This window comes from Somniosus microcephalus, unplaced genomic scaffold (assembly GCF_052327205.1).
Source record: "Somniosus microcephalus isolate GS21.2 unplaced genomic scaffold, FLI_Smic_1.0 unresolved_chr7, whole genome shotgun sequence".
Lineage (NCBI taxonomy): Eukaryota > Metazoa > Chordata > Chondrichthyes > Squaliformes > Somniosidae > Somniosus > Somniosus microcephalus.
Window position 1 is genome coordinate 28,843,060 of NW_028225185.1, and position 17,595 is coordinate 28,860,654.

A 17,595-nucleotide genomic window follows, 5' to 3' on the forward strand; every position below is an offset into this window, starting at 1 on the left:
TCGGAGGGGCAGTACCGAGGGAGCGCCGCACTGTCGGAGGGGTAGTACTGAGGGAGCGCCGCACTGTCGGAGGGGCGGTACTGAGGGAGCGCCGCACTGTCGGAGGGGCGGTACTGAGGGAGTGCCGCACTGTCGGAGGGGCGGTACTGAGGGAGCGCCGCACTGTCGGAGGGGCGGTACTGAGGGAGCGCCGCACTGTGGGAGGGGCGGTACCGAGGGAGCGCCGCACTGTCGGAGGGGCAGTACTGAGGGAGCGCCGCACTGTCGGAGGGGCGGTACCGAGGGAGCGCCGCACTGTCGGAGGGGCAGTACTGAGGGAGCGCCGCACTGTCGGAGGGGCGGTACTGAGGGAGCACCGCACTGTCGGAGGGGCGGTGCTGAGGGAACGCCGCACTGTCGGAAGGGCAGTACTGAGGGAGCGCCGCACTGTCGGAGGGGCAGTACTGAGGGAGTGCCGCACTGTCGGAGGGGCAGTACTGAGGGAGCGCCGCACTGTCGGAGGGGCAGTACTGAGGGAGCGCCGCACTGTCGGAGGGGCGGTACTGAGGGAGCGCCGCACTGTCGGAGGGGCGCTACTGAGGGAGCGCCGCACTGTCGGAGGGGCGGTGCTGAGGGAACGCCGCACTGTCGGAGGGGCAGTACTGAGGGAGCGCCGCACTGTCGGAGGGGCGGTACTGAGGGAACGCCGCACTGTCGGAGGGGCGGTACTGAGGGAGCACCGCACTGTCGGAGGGGCGGTGCTGAGGGAACGCCGCACTGTCGGAGGGGTGGTACTGAGGGAGCACCGCACTGTCGGAGGGGCGGTGCTGAGGGAACGCCGCACTGTCGGAGGGACAGCGTGGGAGCTTGCTTTGCGCAAATTGAGTTTCCTATATTAGAACAGTGACTACACTTCAAAAGTACTTCATTGGCTGTTAATACTCCTGGGTATACCCATTCCGTGCTGATTCTGCTGGGGATATTTGCGCTCTATTAAGAGGTCTGTTTGTGTGTTAATCACGTTGGGCTTCTATCTAACTGTTGTCATTGGCTCTTGATCCCTCTCTGCCTCTCTCGCTCTCTCGCTGCAGTGCAGACGAGGTGATCCTGAAGCCGACGGGCTACCAGCTGACGGTGGAGTACCTGGAGGAGAACAGTTTCAGCGTGCCCATCCTGGTGGCCAAGAAGGATGGACTGGGCATGACGGTGCCACCCACCACCTTCACGGTGAACGACGTGGAGCGACACGTGGGTGAGTGTGCTAGCGGGGCGGGGGGTTAGTGTGTGAACGGCGGGCGGTGTGGGGCGCAGTGTGCGGGCGGTGCGGGGAGGAGTGTGTGGGGGGGGCAGTGTGGGGCGCAGTGTGCGGGCGGTGCGGGGAGGAGTGTGTGGGCAATGATGTAAGAAAACTACTGGGCACTTGGTCTAAGCGTTAAACAAAGCTTTCATCAACTGTTTTACAACATGGAGGTCTAGTTGTGTCCTTCACTAGTTCCTGTTAAGGAATGTCCCGAGCAAGCTGGGCCCGTGCCCGAGTATTTATACTCTCCCTGGACAGCGCCACCCGTAGGCTGCCCAGTATTATTTCATAAGTCATTTCCACATGAATCACAAGATTCATGTCAGGCAGTGTGCGGGCGGTGCGGGGAGGCGTGTGTGGGCGGGGGGCAGTGTGCGGGTGATCTGCGGGCGGGGGGAGTGTGCAGGGCACAATCTGAAATTAAACAAAGCCGCAGAGCTTCCCCGCCCCCTCTCTCCCCTGTCTCGCCACCCTCTTCCCCATCCCCTCTCTCCCCTGTCTCTCCACCCTCTTCCCCATCCCCTCTTCCCCTCCTTCCGCGAATCAGTGGCTCAGGTGGTAATCTGTTAGCAGAAGGCCGCAGACACTGGGCGGGGTGGGGGGGGGGCTCCCCACTTGGCCTCAGCGCCCTCGGGCCAGCGCGGGAAGGTTCAGCGCGGCTTCCCGCTCCCGAGCCCTGCCCCCATTGACCCGGCCCGTGTCGGGAGTATTCAGGGGAGGATGGGCAGACGAGTAGCGAGACGCTCAACAGCACAGCCTCGCGGCGCAGCCCGGCCAGAGGGGGATGGGGGGGCCGCATGGCCAGGCATAACATGGTACGCCTCACCCACTGCCTCAAACCCTGGCGAAGGGTGTAGGGTCTCTCTTGACCACGGAGGTGGGACGGGGTCCGAATCTCCTTACGCGTGGGGTTGGGTTTTGCGGGGGGGAGGGGTTGACATAAGAAAACTACTAGGCACTCGGTCTAAGCGTTAAACAAAGCTTTAATCAACTGTTTTACAACATGGAGGTCCAGTTGTGTCCTTCACTAGTTCCTGTTAAGAATGTCCTGCGCAAGCTGGGCCCGTGCCCGAGTATTTATACTCTCCCTGGACAGCGCCGCCCGCAGGCCGCTCAGTGTCATTTCATGAGTCTTTCTTTCATGAATGACTGATTCATGTCAGGGGTGTCTCGCGCACTTGGCGTATTCGCCTCCCGTTGACTCCTTCCGCCGTTTCACCGCCCCTTCCATTTCTCCCCCCTCCCCACCCCGCACAACCGCCTCGACAGGGTCCGAGAAGATCATCGACGTCATCGACGTGGCTCGGCAGGCCGACTGCAAGATGAAGCTGGGCGACTTCGTCAAGTATTACAACAGCGGCGATCGGGAGAAGATTCTCAACGTCATCAGCCTGGAGTTCTCCGATACCAGGTGAGGACAGGATGCCCCCCCCAACCCCTCCTCCCCACCTCCGACCAAACCGCCCTGCCCCACGGAGCTGGGGCTTCCACCGTTGGCGAAATCCAGCACAACGCGATGGGCCAACTGGCCTCCTTCTGTGCCGCGCCATCCTACGGCGCAGCTGAGCTATGAACCCCGTGTCACAGAGTTATACAGCACAGGAAGAGGCCCTTCGGCCCATCGTGTCCGCGCCGGCCATCAAGCCCTGTCTATTCTAATCGCATTTTCCAGCACTTGGTCCGTAGCCTTGTATGCTGTGTCGTTTCAAGTGCTCCTCTAAATGCTTCTTGAATGTTGTGAGGGTTCCTGCCTCTACCACCCTTTCAGGCAGTCAGTTCCAGATTCCAACCACCCTCTGGGTGAAAACGTTTTTCCTCAAATCCCCTCTAAACCTCCTGCCCCTTACCTTGAAACTATGCCCCCTGGTTATTGACCCCTCTACTAAGGGGAAAAGTTCCTTTCTATCTACCCTATCTATGCCCCTCATAATTTTGTACAACTCAATCAGTGGCGCTCCCTCCGCATCTCGATCGCTGTCGACCCCATGCTCCCGCCCATCGCAGCTCCGGCGCGCCTCTGATCCCTCGCGCTCTCCGTACTCTTACTCCCTCCCTCCCTGCGACCTGCCTCCTTCAGATCATACTCTTGCCCCCCCCACAACCAGCACCTCGCCACTGAGGAACACTCCACCTCCCTCGGTTCCCCCCCGCAACCCCGCACCCGTCCTACTGTCCACTTGATCGCCACTCCATCCACCACCTTAAACATTCACTCCCTCCACCACCGGCGCACCGTGGCTGCAGTGTGGACCATCTACAAGATGCACTGCAGCAACTTGCCAAGGCTTCTTCGGCAGCACCTCCCAAACCCGCCACCTCTTCCACCTAGAAGGACGAGGGCAGCAGGCGCATGGGAACACCACCACCTCCAAGTTCCTCCTCCAAGTCACACACACCCCATCCTGACTTGGAAATATATCGGCCGTTCCTTCATCGTCGCTGGGTCAAAATCCTGGAACTCCCTCCCTAACAGCGCTGTGGGAGCACCTTCACCACACGGACTGCAGCGGTTCAAGAAGGCGGCTCACCACCACCTTCTCGAGGGCGACTAGGGATGGGCAATAAATGCTGGGCCTTCCCAGCGACGCCCACATCCCAGGAACAGATTTAAAAAAGTCGACAGGCTTTTAAAACCCGCAACTTGCCATCACCTGATCGCCCAATCGCTGGGCCTCGCCTCCTCTCCCTTGGGGGGACGGCTGGGCTTCTCGACTGTAAAGTTAAACACAGTATCCCTATGCGGGTGGATCCCAGGGCCACTGTTTCGAAGACGAGCAAAGGGGGCCGGGGGGGAGTTCTCCCCGGTGTCCTGGGGCCAATATTTATCCACCAATCAACATAAAACAGATGACCTGATCATTTATCACGTTGCTGTGCGCAAATCGGCATTGGCTGTGAAACATAGAAACACAGAAGATAGGAGCAGGAGTAGGCCATTCGGCCCCTCGAGCCTGCTCCGCCATTCCATGAGATCATGGCTGATCATCCAAATTCAGTACCCTGTCCCTGCCTTCTCCCCATATCGCTTGATCCCTTTAGCCTTAAGAAATATATCCAACTCCTTCTTGAATATATTTAATGAATTGGCCTCTACTGCCTTGTGTGGTAGAGAATTCCACAGGTTCACCACTCTCTGGGTGAAGAAATTCCTCCTCATCTTTGTCCTAAAGGGCTTACCCCTTATCCTTAGACTGTGACCCCTGGTTCTGGACTCCCCGACCATCGGGAATATCCTTCCTGCATCTAGTCTGTCTAGTCCTGTTAGAATTTTATAAGTTTCAATGAGATCCCCTCTCATTCTTCTAAACTCCAGCGAGTATAAGCCCAATCGACCCAATCTCTCCTCATACATCATTCCTGCCATCCCAGGTATCTGTGAGACGCGCTGGGACTCCCCGAGGTTCTGCAGATAAGTACAAAGTCTGCCATTTCTTTTTGTTGTTTTTGTGTGTTTTTTTGCTGCTCTCTGATTGGGTGTGTTCCCCGTGCCGCCGCTGCGGGCGGCTGATTTCAGGCTGTCCAATCTGGTGGAGACGCCGAAGCTGGTGCGGAAGCTGTCCTGGGTGGAGAACCTGTGGCCCGAGTCCTCGCTCTTTGAGAGGCCCAGCGTCCAGAAGTACTGCCTGATGGGGGTGAAGGACAGCTACACCGACTTCCACATCGACTTTGGCGGCACCTCCGTCTGGTACCACGTTCTCAAGGTATGCCGGCGGCGTGCGTGTGTGTGTGTCCACCGTCCCCCGTTCACCCCTTCCTGTGCTCGCTGACCTACACTGGCTCCTGGTCCAGAGACTCGAGCACAAAAATCTAAGCTGACACTCACAGGGGCGGTACTGAGGGAGTGCCACACTGTCGGAGGGGCTGTACTGAGGGAGCGCCGCACTGTCGGAGGGGCTGTACTGAGGGAGCGCCGCACTGTTGGAGGGGCGGTACTGAGGGAGTGCCACACTGTCGGAGGGGCTGTACTGAGGGAGTGCCACACTGTCGGAGGGGCTGTACTGAGGGAGCGCCGCACTGTCGGAGGGGCAGTACTGAGGGAGCGCCACACTGTCGGAGGGGCTGTACTGAGGGAGCGCCGCACTGTCGGAGGGGCAGTACTGAGGGAGCGTCGCACTGTCGGAGGGGCAGTACTGAGGGAGCGCCGCACTGTCGGAGGGGCGGTACTGAGGGAGCGCCGCACTGTCGGAGGGGCAGTACTGAGGGAGCGCCGCACTGTCGGAGGGGCGGTACTGAGGGAGCAACGCACTGTCGGAGGGGCGGTACTGAGGGAGCACCGCACTGTCGGAGGGGCGGTACTGAGGGAGCGCCGCACTGTCGGAGGGGCGAACTTGGAGATATTACATCTAGTTCCCTTGTCTAGATCATTAATATATATTTTGAATAGCTGGGGTCATGGGACCGATCCCTGCGGTACCCCACTAGTCACTGCCTGCCACTCGGAAAAAGACCCATTTATTCCAACTCTTTGCTTCCTGTCTGCCAGCCAGCTCTCTATCCAAGACAGTACCTTACCCCCAATCCCATGTGCTTTAACTTTGCACGCTAATCTCTTATGCGGGACCTTATCGAAAGCCTTCTGAAAGTCCAAATACACCACATCCACTGGTTCTCCCTGATCTATTCTACCAGTTACATCCTCAAAAAATTCCAGTAGATTAGTCAAGCATGATTTACCTTTTGTAAATCCATGTTGACTTTGTCCGATCCTGTCACTGCTTTCCAAGTGCTCTGCTATTACATCTTTTATAATGGACTCTAGCATTTTCCCCACTACCGATGCCAGGCTTACCGGTCTGCAATTCCCCGCTTTTCTCTCTACCACCCTTCTTAAATAGTGGGGTTACATTAGCTACCCTCCGATCCATGGGAGTTGTTCCAGAGGCTATAGTCTATAGAATTTTGGAAGATTCACCAGAATGATCCCGGAGCTAAAAGGGTTAAATTCCGAGGACAGGTCGCACAGACTGGGCTCGTGTTCCCTCGAGTTTAGAAGATTAAGGGGTGATCTGATCGCGGTGTTTAAGATGATTAAAGGATTCGATCGAGAGAGAAACTATTTCCTCTGGTGGGGGGAGTCCAGAACAAGGGGGCAGAACCTTCAAATTAGAGCCAGGTCGTTCAGGGGTGATGTCAGGAAGCACTTCTTCACACAAAGGCTGGTGGGAATCTGGAACTCTCTCCCCCAAAAAGGGTATGGAAGCTGAAGGGTCAGTATGAGCTTTCAAGACAGATTGATAGATATTGGTTAAGCAAGAGTACTGAGGGAGGTGGGGCACAGATCGGTTAAGAAGGCAAATGGTATGTTGGCCTTCGTAGCGAGGGGGTTTGAGTACAGGAACAAGGATGTCTTGCTGCAGTTGTACAGGGCCTTGGTGAGACCACACCTTGAGTATTGTGTGCAGTTTTGGTCGCCTTATCTGAGGAAGGATGTTCTTGCCATGGAGGGAGTGCAGCGAAGATTCACCAGACTGATACCTGGGATGGCAGGAATGACGTATGAGGAGAGATTGGGTCGATTGGGCTTATACTCGCTGGAGTTTAGAAGAATGAGAGGGGCTCTCATTGAAACTTATAAAATTCTAACAGGACTAGACAGACTAGATGCAGGAAGGATGTTCCCGATGGTTGGGGAGTCCAGAACCAGGGGTCACAGTCTAAGGATAAGGGGTAAGCCATTTAGGACAGAGATGAGGAGGAATTTCTTCACCCAGAGAGTGGTGAACCTGTGGAATTCTCTACCACAGAAGGCAGTAGAGGCCAATTCATTAAATATATTCAAGAAGGAGTTGGATATATTTCTTAAGGCTAAAGGGATCAAGGGATATGGGGAGAAGGCAGGGACAGGGTACTGAATTTGGATGATCAGCCATGATCTCATTGAATGGCGGAGCAGGCTCGAGGGGCCGAATGGCCGAATCCTGCTCCTATCGTCTATGTTTCTATGATCAGCCATGATCTGACTGCATGGTGGAGCAGGCTCGGCGAGGGGTGGGGGGGCCCCGCTCCTGCGCCAGACACCGCTCGATTTACCACATGCTGACTGACGGCTTCCGTTGTCCTCTCTCCAGGGGGAGAAGATCTTCTACCTGATCAGGCCCACGAACGCCAACCTGGCCTTGTTCGAGCGCTGGAGCTCGTCCAGCAACCAGAACGAGATGTTCTACGGGGACCAAGTGGACAAGTGCTACAAGTGCTCGGTCAAGCAGGGGCAGACGCTCTTCATCCCGACAGGTAAACCCCCCCGCCCGCCCCCCCACCACCACCACCTCCCCACACCGCATCTCTTCTGAAAGCCCCCACCCGCCTACCGTGTGACCGTCCAGCCCCGGAAGCCAACGGAGTATCGTCAGGGCAATTCGACTGTGGGGGCGTCGCGTTTGAACACAATTCCCCCCCGCCCTCCACGCAGCGAAACTCTCTTTTTCTGGAGTTCTTGGGGCCCGAGGCTGGTCGCAGCTCCACAGGTCCAGCCAGCACCTGTTCCTGCCCCGTGCTGTCAGCTCCTCATGCGCGCTGATGCCACTGAATGGCCGAGGACCAAGCGGCAAAACCTCCTGACCGAATGTCTTGCGTTTTCCTGCAGACGGTCAGCGTCATCGTAACAGCTTTAGCGTTGGCCGTGCCTCAACGGGTAGCAGTGAGGGAGCGCCGCACTGTCGGAGGGGCGGTACTGAGGGAGCGCCGCACTGTCGGAGGGGCGGTACTGAGGGAGCGCCGCACTGTCGGAGGGGCGGTACTGAGGGAGCGCCGCACTGTCGGAGGGGCGGTACTGAGGGAGCGCCGCACTGTCGGAGGGGCGGTACTGAGGGAGCGCCGCACTGTCGGAGGGGCGGTACTGAGGGAGCGCCGCACTGTCGGAGGGGCGGTACTGAGGGAGCGCCGCACTGTCGGAGGGGCGGTACTGAGGGAGCGCCGCACTGTCGGAGGGGCGGTACTGAGGGAGCGCCGCACTGTCGGAGGGGCTGTACTGAGGGAGCGCCGCACTGTCGGAGGGGCGGTACTGAGGGAGCGCCGCACTGTCGGAGGGGCGGTACTGAGGGAGCGCCGCACTGTCGGAGGGGCGGTACTGAGGGAGCGCCGCACTGTCGGAGGGGCGGTACTGAGGGAGCGCCGCACTGTCGGAGGGGCGGTACTGAGGGAGCGCCGCACTGTCGGAGGGGCGGTACTGAGGGAGCGCCGCCCTGTCGGAGGGGCGGTACTGAGGGAGCGCCGCACTGTCGGAGGGGCGGTACTGAGGGAGCGCCGCACTGTCGGAGGGGCGGTACTGAGGGAGGGCAGCACTGCCGGAGGGGCGGTACTGAGGGAGCGCCGCACTGTCGGAGGGGCGGTACTGAGGGAGCGCCGCACTGTCGGAGGGGCGGTACTGAGGGAGCGCCGCACTGTCGGAGGGGCAGTACTGAGGGAGCGCCGCACTGTCGGAGGGGCGGTACTGAGGGAGCGCCGCACTGTCGGAGGGGCGCACCGCACTGTCGGAGGGGCGGTACTGAGGGAGCGCCGCACTGTCGGAGGGGCGGTACTGAGGGAGCGCCGCACTGTCGGAGGGGCGGTACTGAGGGAGCGCCGCACTGTCGGAGGGGCGGTACTGAGGGAGCGCCGCACTGTCGGAGGGGCGGTACTGAGGGAGCGCCGCACTGTCGGAGGGGCGCACCGCACTGTCGGAGGGGCGGTACTGAGGGAGCGCCGCACTGTCGGAGGGGCGGTACTGAGGGAGCGCCGCACTGTCGGAGGGGCGGTACTGAGGGAGCGCCGCACTGTCGGAGGGGCGGTACTGAGGGAGGGCAGCACTGTCGGAGGGGCAGTACTGAGGGAGCTCCGCACTGTCGGAGGGGCGGTACTGAGGGAGCGCCGCACTGTCGGAGGGGCGGTACTGAGGGAGCGCCGCACTGTCGGAGGAGCGGTACTGAGGGAGCTCCGCACTGTCGGAGGGGCGGTACTGAGGCAGCTCCGCACTGTCGGAGGGGCGGTACTGAGGGAGAGCCGCACTGTCGGAGGGGCGGTACTGAGGGAGCGCCACACTGTCGGACTTTGCTGACCCCTCTACTCTCTCACCACCCCCTGCAGGTTGGATCCACGCCGTACTCACTCCGATGGACTGTATCGCGTTCGGTGGCAACTTTCTGCACAGTCTCAACATCGAAATGCAGCTGAAGTACGTCACCCGGGGTCCTGATAAAACTTTTCTTTTTGAATGGGTACAAACCTCAAAAGAATCCTGTCTGATGGGCCACCGTGTGTCAGCTTACATTAAACAGAATTACATTGCGTCTACAGCACAGAAACAGGCAATTCGGCCCATCTGCTGGTGTTTCTGCTCCACACGAGCCTCCTCCCACCCCTCTTCATCTCACCCCATCACCATCTCCTTCTATTCCTTTCTCCCTCATGTGTTTATCCAGCTTCCCCTAAAAGGCATCTCCGCTATTCACCTCGACCACTCCCTGTGGCAGCGAGTTCCACATTCTCACCACTCTCTGGGTGAAGAAGTTTCTCCTGAATTCCCCATTGGATTTATTGGTGATCATGGCTCAGTTGAACACAGGAACAGGAGGAGGCCATTCGGCCCCTCAAGCCCGTTCCGCCCTTCCCCGTAAGCCCAGGGCTGATCCGTATCTTAACTCCGTCCGCCTGCCGTGGTTCAGTTGGGACATCTGAACGAGCAGGCTGTGGGCCGGAGCCCCGGTCCAGCTCGCGAATCCAGGCCGCCGCTCTCCACTCCGACACTCCGCACCGGAAACTTCGGCCGGGAGAAAGCTCGGCTGCCAGAGGCACCCTCGAGCTTCTCGCTCTGCCCCACCGCCCCCCCCCCCCACCAGAGCAGGAAGGGCCCGGGTTGTGTAGCTCGAGCCGCGCTGACCTGTTGACCTGTATTACGGAGGGGTCCTGCGCATTCTCCAGGAAACCGCCCCGGATCGTGCCCGTGTGGGTGACGACAAGACCAGGCTGAGCTCTGCCGTTCCCCCATCTCCAGCCACTTGGCCTGCACTCGGCGTCTTAAACTCGTCGATCGGTAAGACGGGAGAGGAACAATCGCAGACATTGACGGCAGAGAAGGGGGCCATTCACAGAATCACAGAATCCCCACAGTGCAGATAGAGGCCATTTTGGCCCATCGAGCCTGCACCGACACATATCCCACCCTATCCCCGTAACCCCACGTATTTAATCCCCTCACACTAAGGGTCAATTTATCATAGCCAAATCAACCTAACCCGCACATCTTTGGACTGTGGGAGGAAACCGGAGCACCCGGAGGAAACCCACGCAGACACAGGGAGAATGTGCAAACTCCACACAGACAGTCGCCCGAGGCCAGATTTGAACCCGGGTCCCTGGCGCTGTGAGGCAACAGTGCTAACCACTATTCGGCCCATCGTGTCTGATGTAAGAAAACTCACTAAGCACTTGGTTGAGTATAAAACAAGGCTTTAATCAACTGTTTCACAACCATGAGATTCTAGTTACATCACTACAGGAAACTCTTTTTTTATCCAGCACTGACGGGACCGGCGTGGTGCCGGTTTATCAAAAAGTCCGGATTACAGAGAGGTTAGTTAAAAGGTACGAGAGCTCCGTGCACAGCAACAAATCCAGGCTTCCCTGTTGCTTAGCAACAGGTGCATGAAGCCCGGCCACAGACCAAGTGTCCCTGTTGCAAGTGCAGGCACCCCGGTTACACAGCCACAGATCCAGGAACGGCCACTAATATGAAGTAAAACTTACCTGAACCTACTCCTGAATTTTGCCGGTTAACAGAGATTTCCGGTTATTTAGGTGCTGGTAAATCGAGTTTCCTGTAGTTCCTGGTTACAAAAACGTCCCGGGCAAGCTGGGCCCACGCCCGAGTATTTATACTCTTTGGATGGCACCACCAGCTGGCCGCCCAGTGTTATTTCATGAGTCATTTCTTCATGAACGATAAGATTCAGGACAGTGTCCGCGCCGGCCGACAAAGAGCTCTCCGGCCTAATCCCACTGTCCAGCTCTCGGTCCGTAGCCCTGTAGGTTACGGCGCTTCGAGTGCGTATCCAAGTACTTTTAAAATGTGATGAGGGTTTCTGCCTCGACCACCCTTTCAGGCAGTGAGTTCCAGACCCCCACCACCCTCTGGGTGAAGAAAGTTCTCCTCAACTCCCCTCTAATCCTTCTCCCAATGACTTTAAATCTCTGCCACCCTGGTTACTGACCTCTCTGCTCAGGGAAATCGGTCCTTCCTATCCACTCTATCCAGGCCCCCTCATCATTTTATACACCTCGATTAAATCTCCCCTCAGCCTCCTCTGTTCCAGAGAAAAACAGGCTGGATCTTTCCACTCAAGGAAAGCCGTGCATATCTACAGCGTCCGCACTCCGGTCCGTGTACCCATCTTGTCCCTCTCTGTCTCTCTCCTCAGAGCGTACGAGATAGAAAAGAGGTTGAACACGGCAGACCTCTTCAAGTTCCCGAACTTCGAGACGATATGCTGGTATGTCGGGAAACATTTACTGGACACTTTCAGAGGTACGTAAAGCAAAGTGTTTCTGTGTGTTGTAACTCACTCCAGTCTCTGTGTGTTATCACCCCCAGTGTAACTCACTCCAGTCTGTGTGTTATCACCCAGTGTAACTCACTCCAGTCTGTGTGTTATCACCCAGTGTAACTCACTCCAGTCTGTGTGTTATCACCCGGTGTAACTCACTCCAGTCTGTGTGTTATCACCCAGTGTAACTCACTCCAGTCTGTGTGTTATCACCCCCAGTGTAACTCACTCCAGTCTGTGTGTTATCACCCGGTGTAACTCACTCCAGTCTGTGTGTTATCACCCAGTGTAACTCACTCCAGTCTGTGTGTTATCACCCAGTGTAACTCACTCCAGTCTGTGTGTTATCACCCGGTGTAACTCGACTCCAGTCTGTGTGTTATCACCCAGTGTAACTCACTCCAGTCTGTGTGTTATCACCCAGTGTAACTCACTCCAGTCTGTGTGTTATCACCCAGTGTAACTCACTCCAGTCTGTGTGTTATCACCCAGTGTAACTCACTCCAGTCTGTGTGTTATCACCCGGTGTAACTCACTCCAGTCTGTGTGTTATCACCCGGTGTAACTCACTCCAGTCTGTGTGTTATCACCCCGGTGTAACTCACTCCAGTCTGTGTGTTATCACCCAGTGTAACTCACTCCAGTCTGTGTGTTATCACCCAGTGTAACTCACTCCAGTCTGTGTGTTATCACCCAGTGTAACTCACTCCAGTCTGTGTGTTATCACCCAGTGTAACTCACTCCAGTCTGTGTGTTATCACCCAGTGTAACTCACTCCAGTCTGTGTGTTATCACCCAGTGTAACTCACTCCAGTCTGTGTGTTATCACCCAGTGTAACTCACTCCAGTCTGTGTGTTATCACCCCCAGTGTAACTCACTCCAGTCTGTGTGTTATCACCCAGTGTAACTCACTCCAGTCTGTGTGTTATCACCAGTGTAACTCACTCCAGTCTGTGTGTTATCACCCAGTGTAACTCACTCCAGTCTGTGTGTTATCACCCAGTGTAACTCACTCCAGTCTGTGTGTTATCACCCAGTGTAACTCACTCCAGTCTGTGTGTTATCACCCAGTGTAACTCACTCCAGTCTGTGTGTTATCACCCAGTGTAACTCACTCCAGTCTGTGTGTTATCACCCAGTGTAACTCACTCCAGTCTGTGTGTTATCACCCAGTGTAACTCACTCCAGTCTGTGTGTTATCACCCCCAGTGTAACTCACTCCAGTCTGTGTGTTATCACCCAGTGTAACTCACTCCAGTCTGTGTGTTATCACCCAGTGTAACTCACTCCAGTCTGTGTGTTATCACCCAGTGTAACTCACTCCAGTCTGTGTGTTATCACCCAGTGTAACTCACTCCAGTCTGTGTGTTATCACCCAGTGTAACTCACTCCAGTCTGTGTGTTATCACCCAGTGTAACTCACTCCAGTCTGTGTGTTATCACCCAGTGTAACTCACTCCAGTCTGTGTGTTATCACCCAGTGTAACTCACTCCAGTCTGTGTGTTATCACCCAGTGTAACTCACTCCAGTCTGTGTGTTATCACCCAGTGTAACTCACTCCAGTCTGTGTGTTATCACCCAGTGTAACTCACTCCAGTCTGTGTGTTATCACCCAGTGTAACTCACTCCAGTCTGTGTGTTATCACCCAGTGTAACTCACTCCAGTCTGTGTGTTATCACCCAGTGTAACTCACTCCAGTCTGTGTGTTATCACCCAGTGTAACTCACTCCAGTCTGTGTGTTATCACCCAGTGTAACTCACTCCAGTCTGTGTGTTATCACCCAGTGTAACTCACTCCAGTCTGTGTGTTATCACCCAGTGTAACTCACTCCAGTCTGTGTGTTATCACCCAGTGTAACTCACTCCAGTCTGTGTGTTATCACCCAGTGTAACTCACTCCAGTCTGTGTGTTATCACCCAGTGTAACTCACTCCAGTCTGTGTGTTATCACCCAGTGTAACTCACTCCAGTCTGTGTGTTATCACCCAGTGTAACTCACTCCAGTCTGTGTGTTATCACCCAGTGTAACTCACTCCAGTCTGTGTGTTATCACCCAGTGTAACTCACTCCAGTCTGTGTGTTATCACCCAGTGTAACTCACTCCAGTCTGTGTGTTATCACCCAGTGTAACTCACTCCAGTCTGTGTGTTATCACCCGGTGTAACTCACTCCAGTCTTGTGTGTTATCACCCAGTGTAACTCACTCCAGTCTGTGTGTTATCACCCAGTGTAACTCACTCCAGTCTGTGTGTTATCACCCAGGTGTAACTCACTCCAGTCTGTGTGTTATCACCCAGTGTAACTCACTCCAGTCTGTGTGTTATCACCCGGTGTAACTCACTCCAGTCTGTGTGTTATCACCCAGTGTAACTCACTCCAGTCTGTGTGTTATCACCCAGTGTAACTCACTCCAGTCTGTGTGTTATCACCCAGTGTAACTCACTCCAGTCTGTGTGTTATCACCCAGTGTAACTCACTCCAGTCTGTGTGTTATCACCCAGTGTAACTCACTCCAGTCTGTGTGTTATCACCCAGTGTAACTCACTCCAGTCTGTGTGTTATCACCCGGTGTAACTCACTCCAGTCTGTGTGTTATCACCCAGTGTAACTCACTCCAGTCTGTGTGTTATCACCCAGTGTAACTCACTCCAGTCTGTGTGTTATCACCAGTGTAACTCACTCCAGTCTGTGTGTTATCACCCAGTGTAACTCACTCCAGTCTGTGTGTTATCACCCAGTGTAACTCACTCCAGTCTGTGTGTTATCACCCAGTGTAACTCACTCCAGTCTGTGTGTTATCACCCAGTGTAACTCACTCCAGTCTGTGTGTTATCACCCAGGTGTAACTCACTCCAGTCTGTGTGTTATCACCCAGTGTAACTCACTCCAGTCTGTGTGTTATCACCCAGTGTAACTCACTCCAGTCTGTGTGTTATCACCCGGTGTAACTCACTCCAGTCTGTGTGTTATCACCAGTGTAACTCACTCCAGTCTGTGTGTTATCACCCAGTGTAACTCACTCCAGTCTGTGTGTTATCACCCAGTGTAACTCACTCCAGTCTGTGTGTTATCACCCAGTGTAACTCACTCCAGTCTGTGTGTTATCACCCAGTGTAACTCACTCCAGTCTGTGTGTTATCACCCAGTGTAACTCACTCCAGTCTGTGTGTTATCACCCAGTGTAACTCACTCCAGTCTGTGTGTTATCACCCCAGTGTAACTCACTCCAGTCTGTGTGTTATCACCCGGTGTAACTCACTCCAGTCTGTGTGTTATCACCCAGTGTAACTCACTCCAGTCTGTGTGTTATCACCCAGTGTAACTCACTCCAGTCTGTGTGTTATCACCCAGTGTAACTCACTCCAGTCTGTGTGTTATCACCCAGTGTAACTCACTCCAGTCTGTGTGTTATCACCCAGTGTAACTCACTCCAGTCTGTGTGTTATCACCCAGTGTAACTCACTCCAGTCTGTGTGTTATCACCCAGTGTAACTCACTCCAGTCTGTGTGTTATCACCCAGTGTAACTCACTCCAGTCTGTGTGTTATCACCCAGTGTAACTCACTCCAGTCTGTGTGTTATCACCCAGGTGTAACTCACTCCAGTCTGTGTGTTATCACCCAGTGTAACTCACTCCAGTCTGTGTGTTATCACCCAGGTGTAACTCACTCCAGTCTGTGTGTTATCACCCAGTGTAACTCACTCCAGTCTGTGTGTTATCACCCAGTGTAACTCACTCCAGTCTGTGTGTTATCACCCAGGTGTAACTCACTCCAGTCTGTGTGTTATCACCCAGTGTAACTCACTCCAGTCTGTGTGTTATCACCCAGTGTAACTCACTCCAGTCTGTGTGTTATCACCCAGTGTAACTCACTCCAGTCTGTGTGTTATCACCCGTGTAACTCACTCCAGTCTGTGTGTTATCACCCAGTGTAACTCACTCCAGTCTGTGTGTTATCACCCAGTGTAACTCACTCCAGTCTGTGTGTTATCACCCAGTGTAACTCACTCCAGTCTGTGTGTTATCACCCAGGTGTAACTCACTCCAGTCTGTGTGTTATCACCCAGTGTAACTCACTCCAGTCTGTGTGTTATCACCCAGTGTAACTCACTCCAGTCTGTGTGTTATCACCCGGTGTAACTCACTCCAGTCTGTGTGTTATCACCCAGTGTAACTCACTCCAGTCTGTGTGTTATCACCCAGTGTAACTCACTCCAGTCTGTGTGTTATCACCCAGTGTAACTCACTCCAGTCTGTGTGTTATCACCCAGTGTAACTCACTCCAGTCTGTGTGTTATCACCCAGTGTAACTCACTCCAGTCTGTGTGTTATCACCCAGTGTAACTCACTCCAGTCTGTGTGTTATCACCCAGTGTAACTCACTCCAGTCTGTGTGTTATCACCCAGTGTAACTCACTCCAGTCTGTGTGTTATCACCCAGTGTAACTCACTCCAGTCTGTGTGTTATCACCCAGTGTAACTCACTCCAGTCTGTGTGTTATCACCCAGTGTAACTCACTCCAGTCTGTGTGTTATCACCCAGTGTAACTCACTCCAGTCTGTGTGTTATCACCCAGTGTAACTCACTCCAGTCTGTGTGTTATCACCCAGTGTAACTCACTCCAGTCTGTGTGTTATCACCCAGTGTAACTCACTCCAGTCTGTGTGTTATCACCCGTGTAACTCACTCCAGTCTGTGTGTTATCACCCAGTGTAACTCACTCCAGTCTGTGTGTTATCACCCAGTGTAACTCACTCCAGTCTGTGTGTTATCACCCAGTGTAACTCACTCCAGTCTGTGTGTTATCACCCGGTGTAACTCACTCCAGTCTGTGTGTTATCACCCGGTGTAACTCACTCCAGTCTGTGTGTTATCACCCAGTGTAACTCACTCCAGTCTGTGTGTTATCACCCAGTGTAACTCACTCCAGTCTGTGTGTTATCACCCAGTGTAACTCACTCCAGTCTGTGTGTTATCACCCAGTGTAACTCACTCCAGTCTGTGTGTTATCACCCAGTGTAACTCACTCCAGTCTGTGTGTTATCACCCAGTGTAACTCACTCCAGTCTGTGTGTTATCACCCAGTGTAACTCACTCCAGTCTGTGTGTTATCACCCAGTGTAACTCACTCCAGTCTGTGTGTTATCACCCAGTGTAACTCACTCCAGTCTGTGTGTTATCACCCAGTGTAACTCACTCCAGTCTGTGTGTTATCACCCAGTGTAACTCACTCCAGTCTGTGTGTTATCACCCAGTGTAACTCACTCCAGTCTGTGTGTTATCACCCGGTGTAACTCACTCCAGTCTGTGTGTTATCACCCAGTGTAACTCACTCCAGTCTGTGTGTTATCACCCAGGTGTAACTCACTCCAGTCTGTGTGTTATCACCCAGTGTAACTCACTCCAGTCTGTGTGTTATCACCCAGTGTAACTCACTCCAGTCTGTGTGTTATCACCCGGTGTAACTCACTCCAGTCTGTGTGTTATCACCCAGTGTAACTCACTCCAGTCTGTGTGTTATCACCCAGTGTAACTCACTCCAGTCTGTGTGTTATCACCCAGGTGTAACTCACTCCAGTCTGTGTGTTATCACCCGGTGTAACTCACTCCAGTCTGTGTGTTATCACCCAGTGTAACTCACTCCAGTCTGTGTGTTATCACCCAGTGTAACTCACTCCAGTCTGTGTGTTATCACCCAGTGTAACTCACTCCAGTCTGTGTGTTATCACCCAGGTGTAACTCACTCCAGTCTGTGTGTTATCACCCAGTGTAACTCACTCCAGTCTGTGTGTTA

General features: G+C 54.7%; 1 protein-coding gene across 2 annotated transcripts in view; it reads left to right on the forward strand.

The window, feature by feature from the left end:
* phf8 (PHD finger protein 8) overlaps positions 1-17,595 on the forward strand; it is a 64,863-nt gene that overhangs the window by 16,157 nt on the left and 31,111 nt on the right. For both annotated transcript variants that reach the window (XM_085978839.1, XM_085978840.1), the window contains exons 4-9: positions 1,071-1,231; positions 2,549-2,690; positions 4,794-4,980; positions 7,348-7,510; positions 9,341-9,428; positions 11,671-11,777. In XM_085978839.1, the coding sequence (XP_085834965.1) occupies positions 1,071-1,231; positions 2,549-2,690; positions 4,794-4,980; positions 7,348-7,510; positions 9,341-9,428; positions 11,671-11,777 (848 nt within the window). The remainder of the gene's footprint in view (positions 1-1,070; positions 1,232-2,548; positions 2,691-4,793; positions 4,981-7,347; positions 7,511-9,340; positions 9,429-11,670; positions 11,778-17,595) is intronic.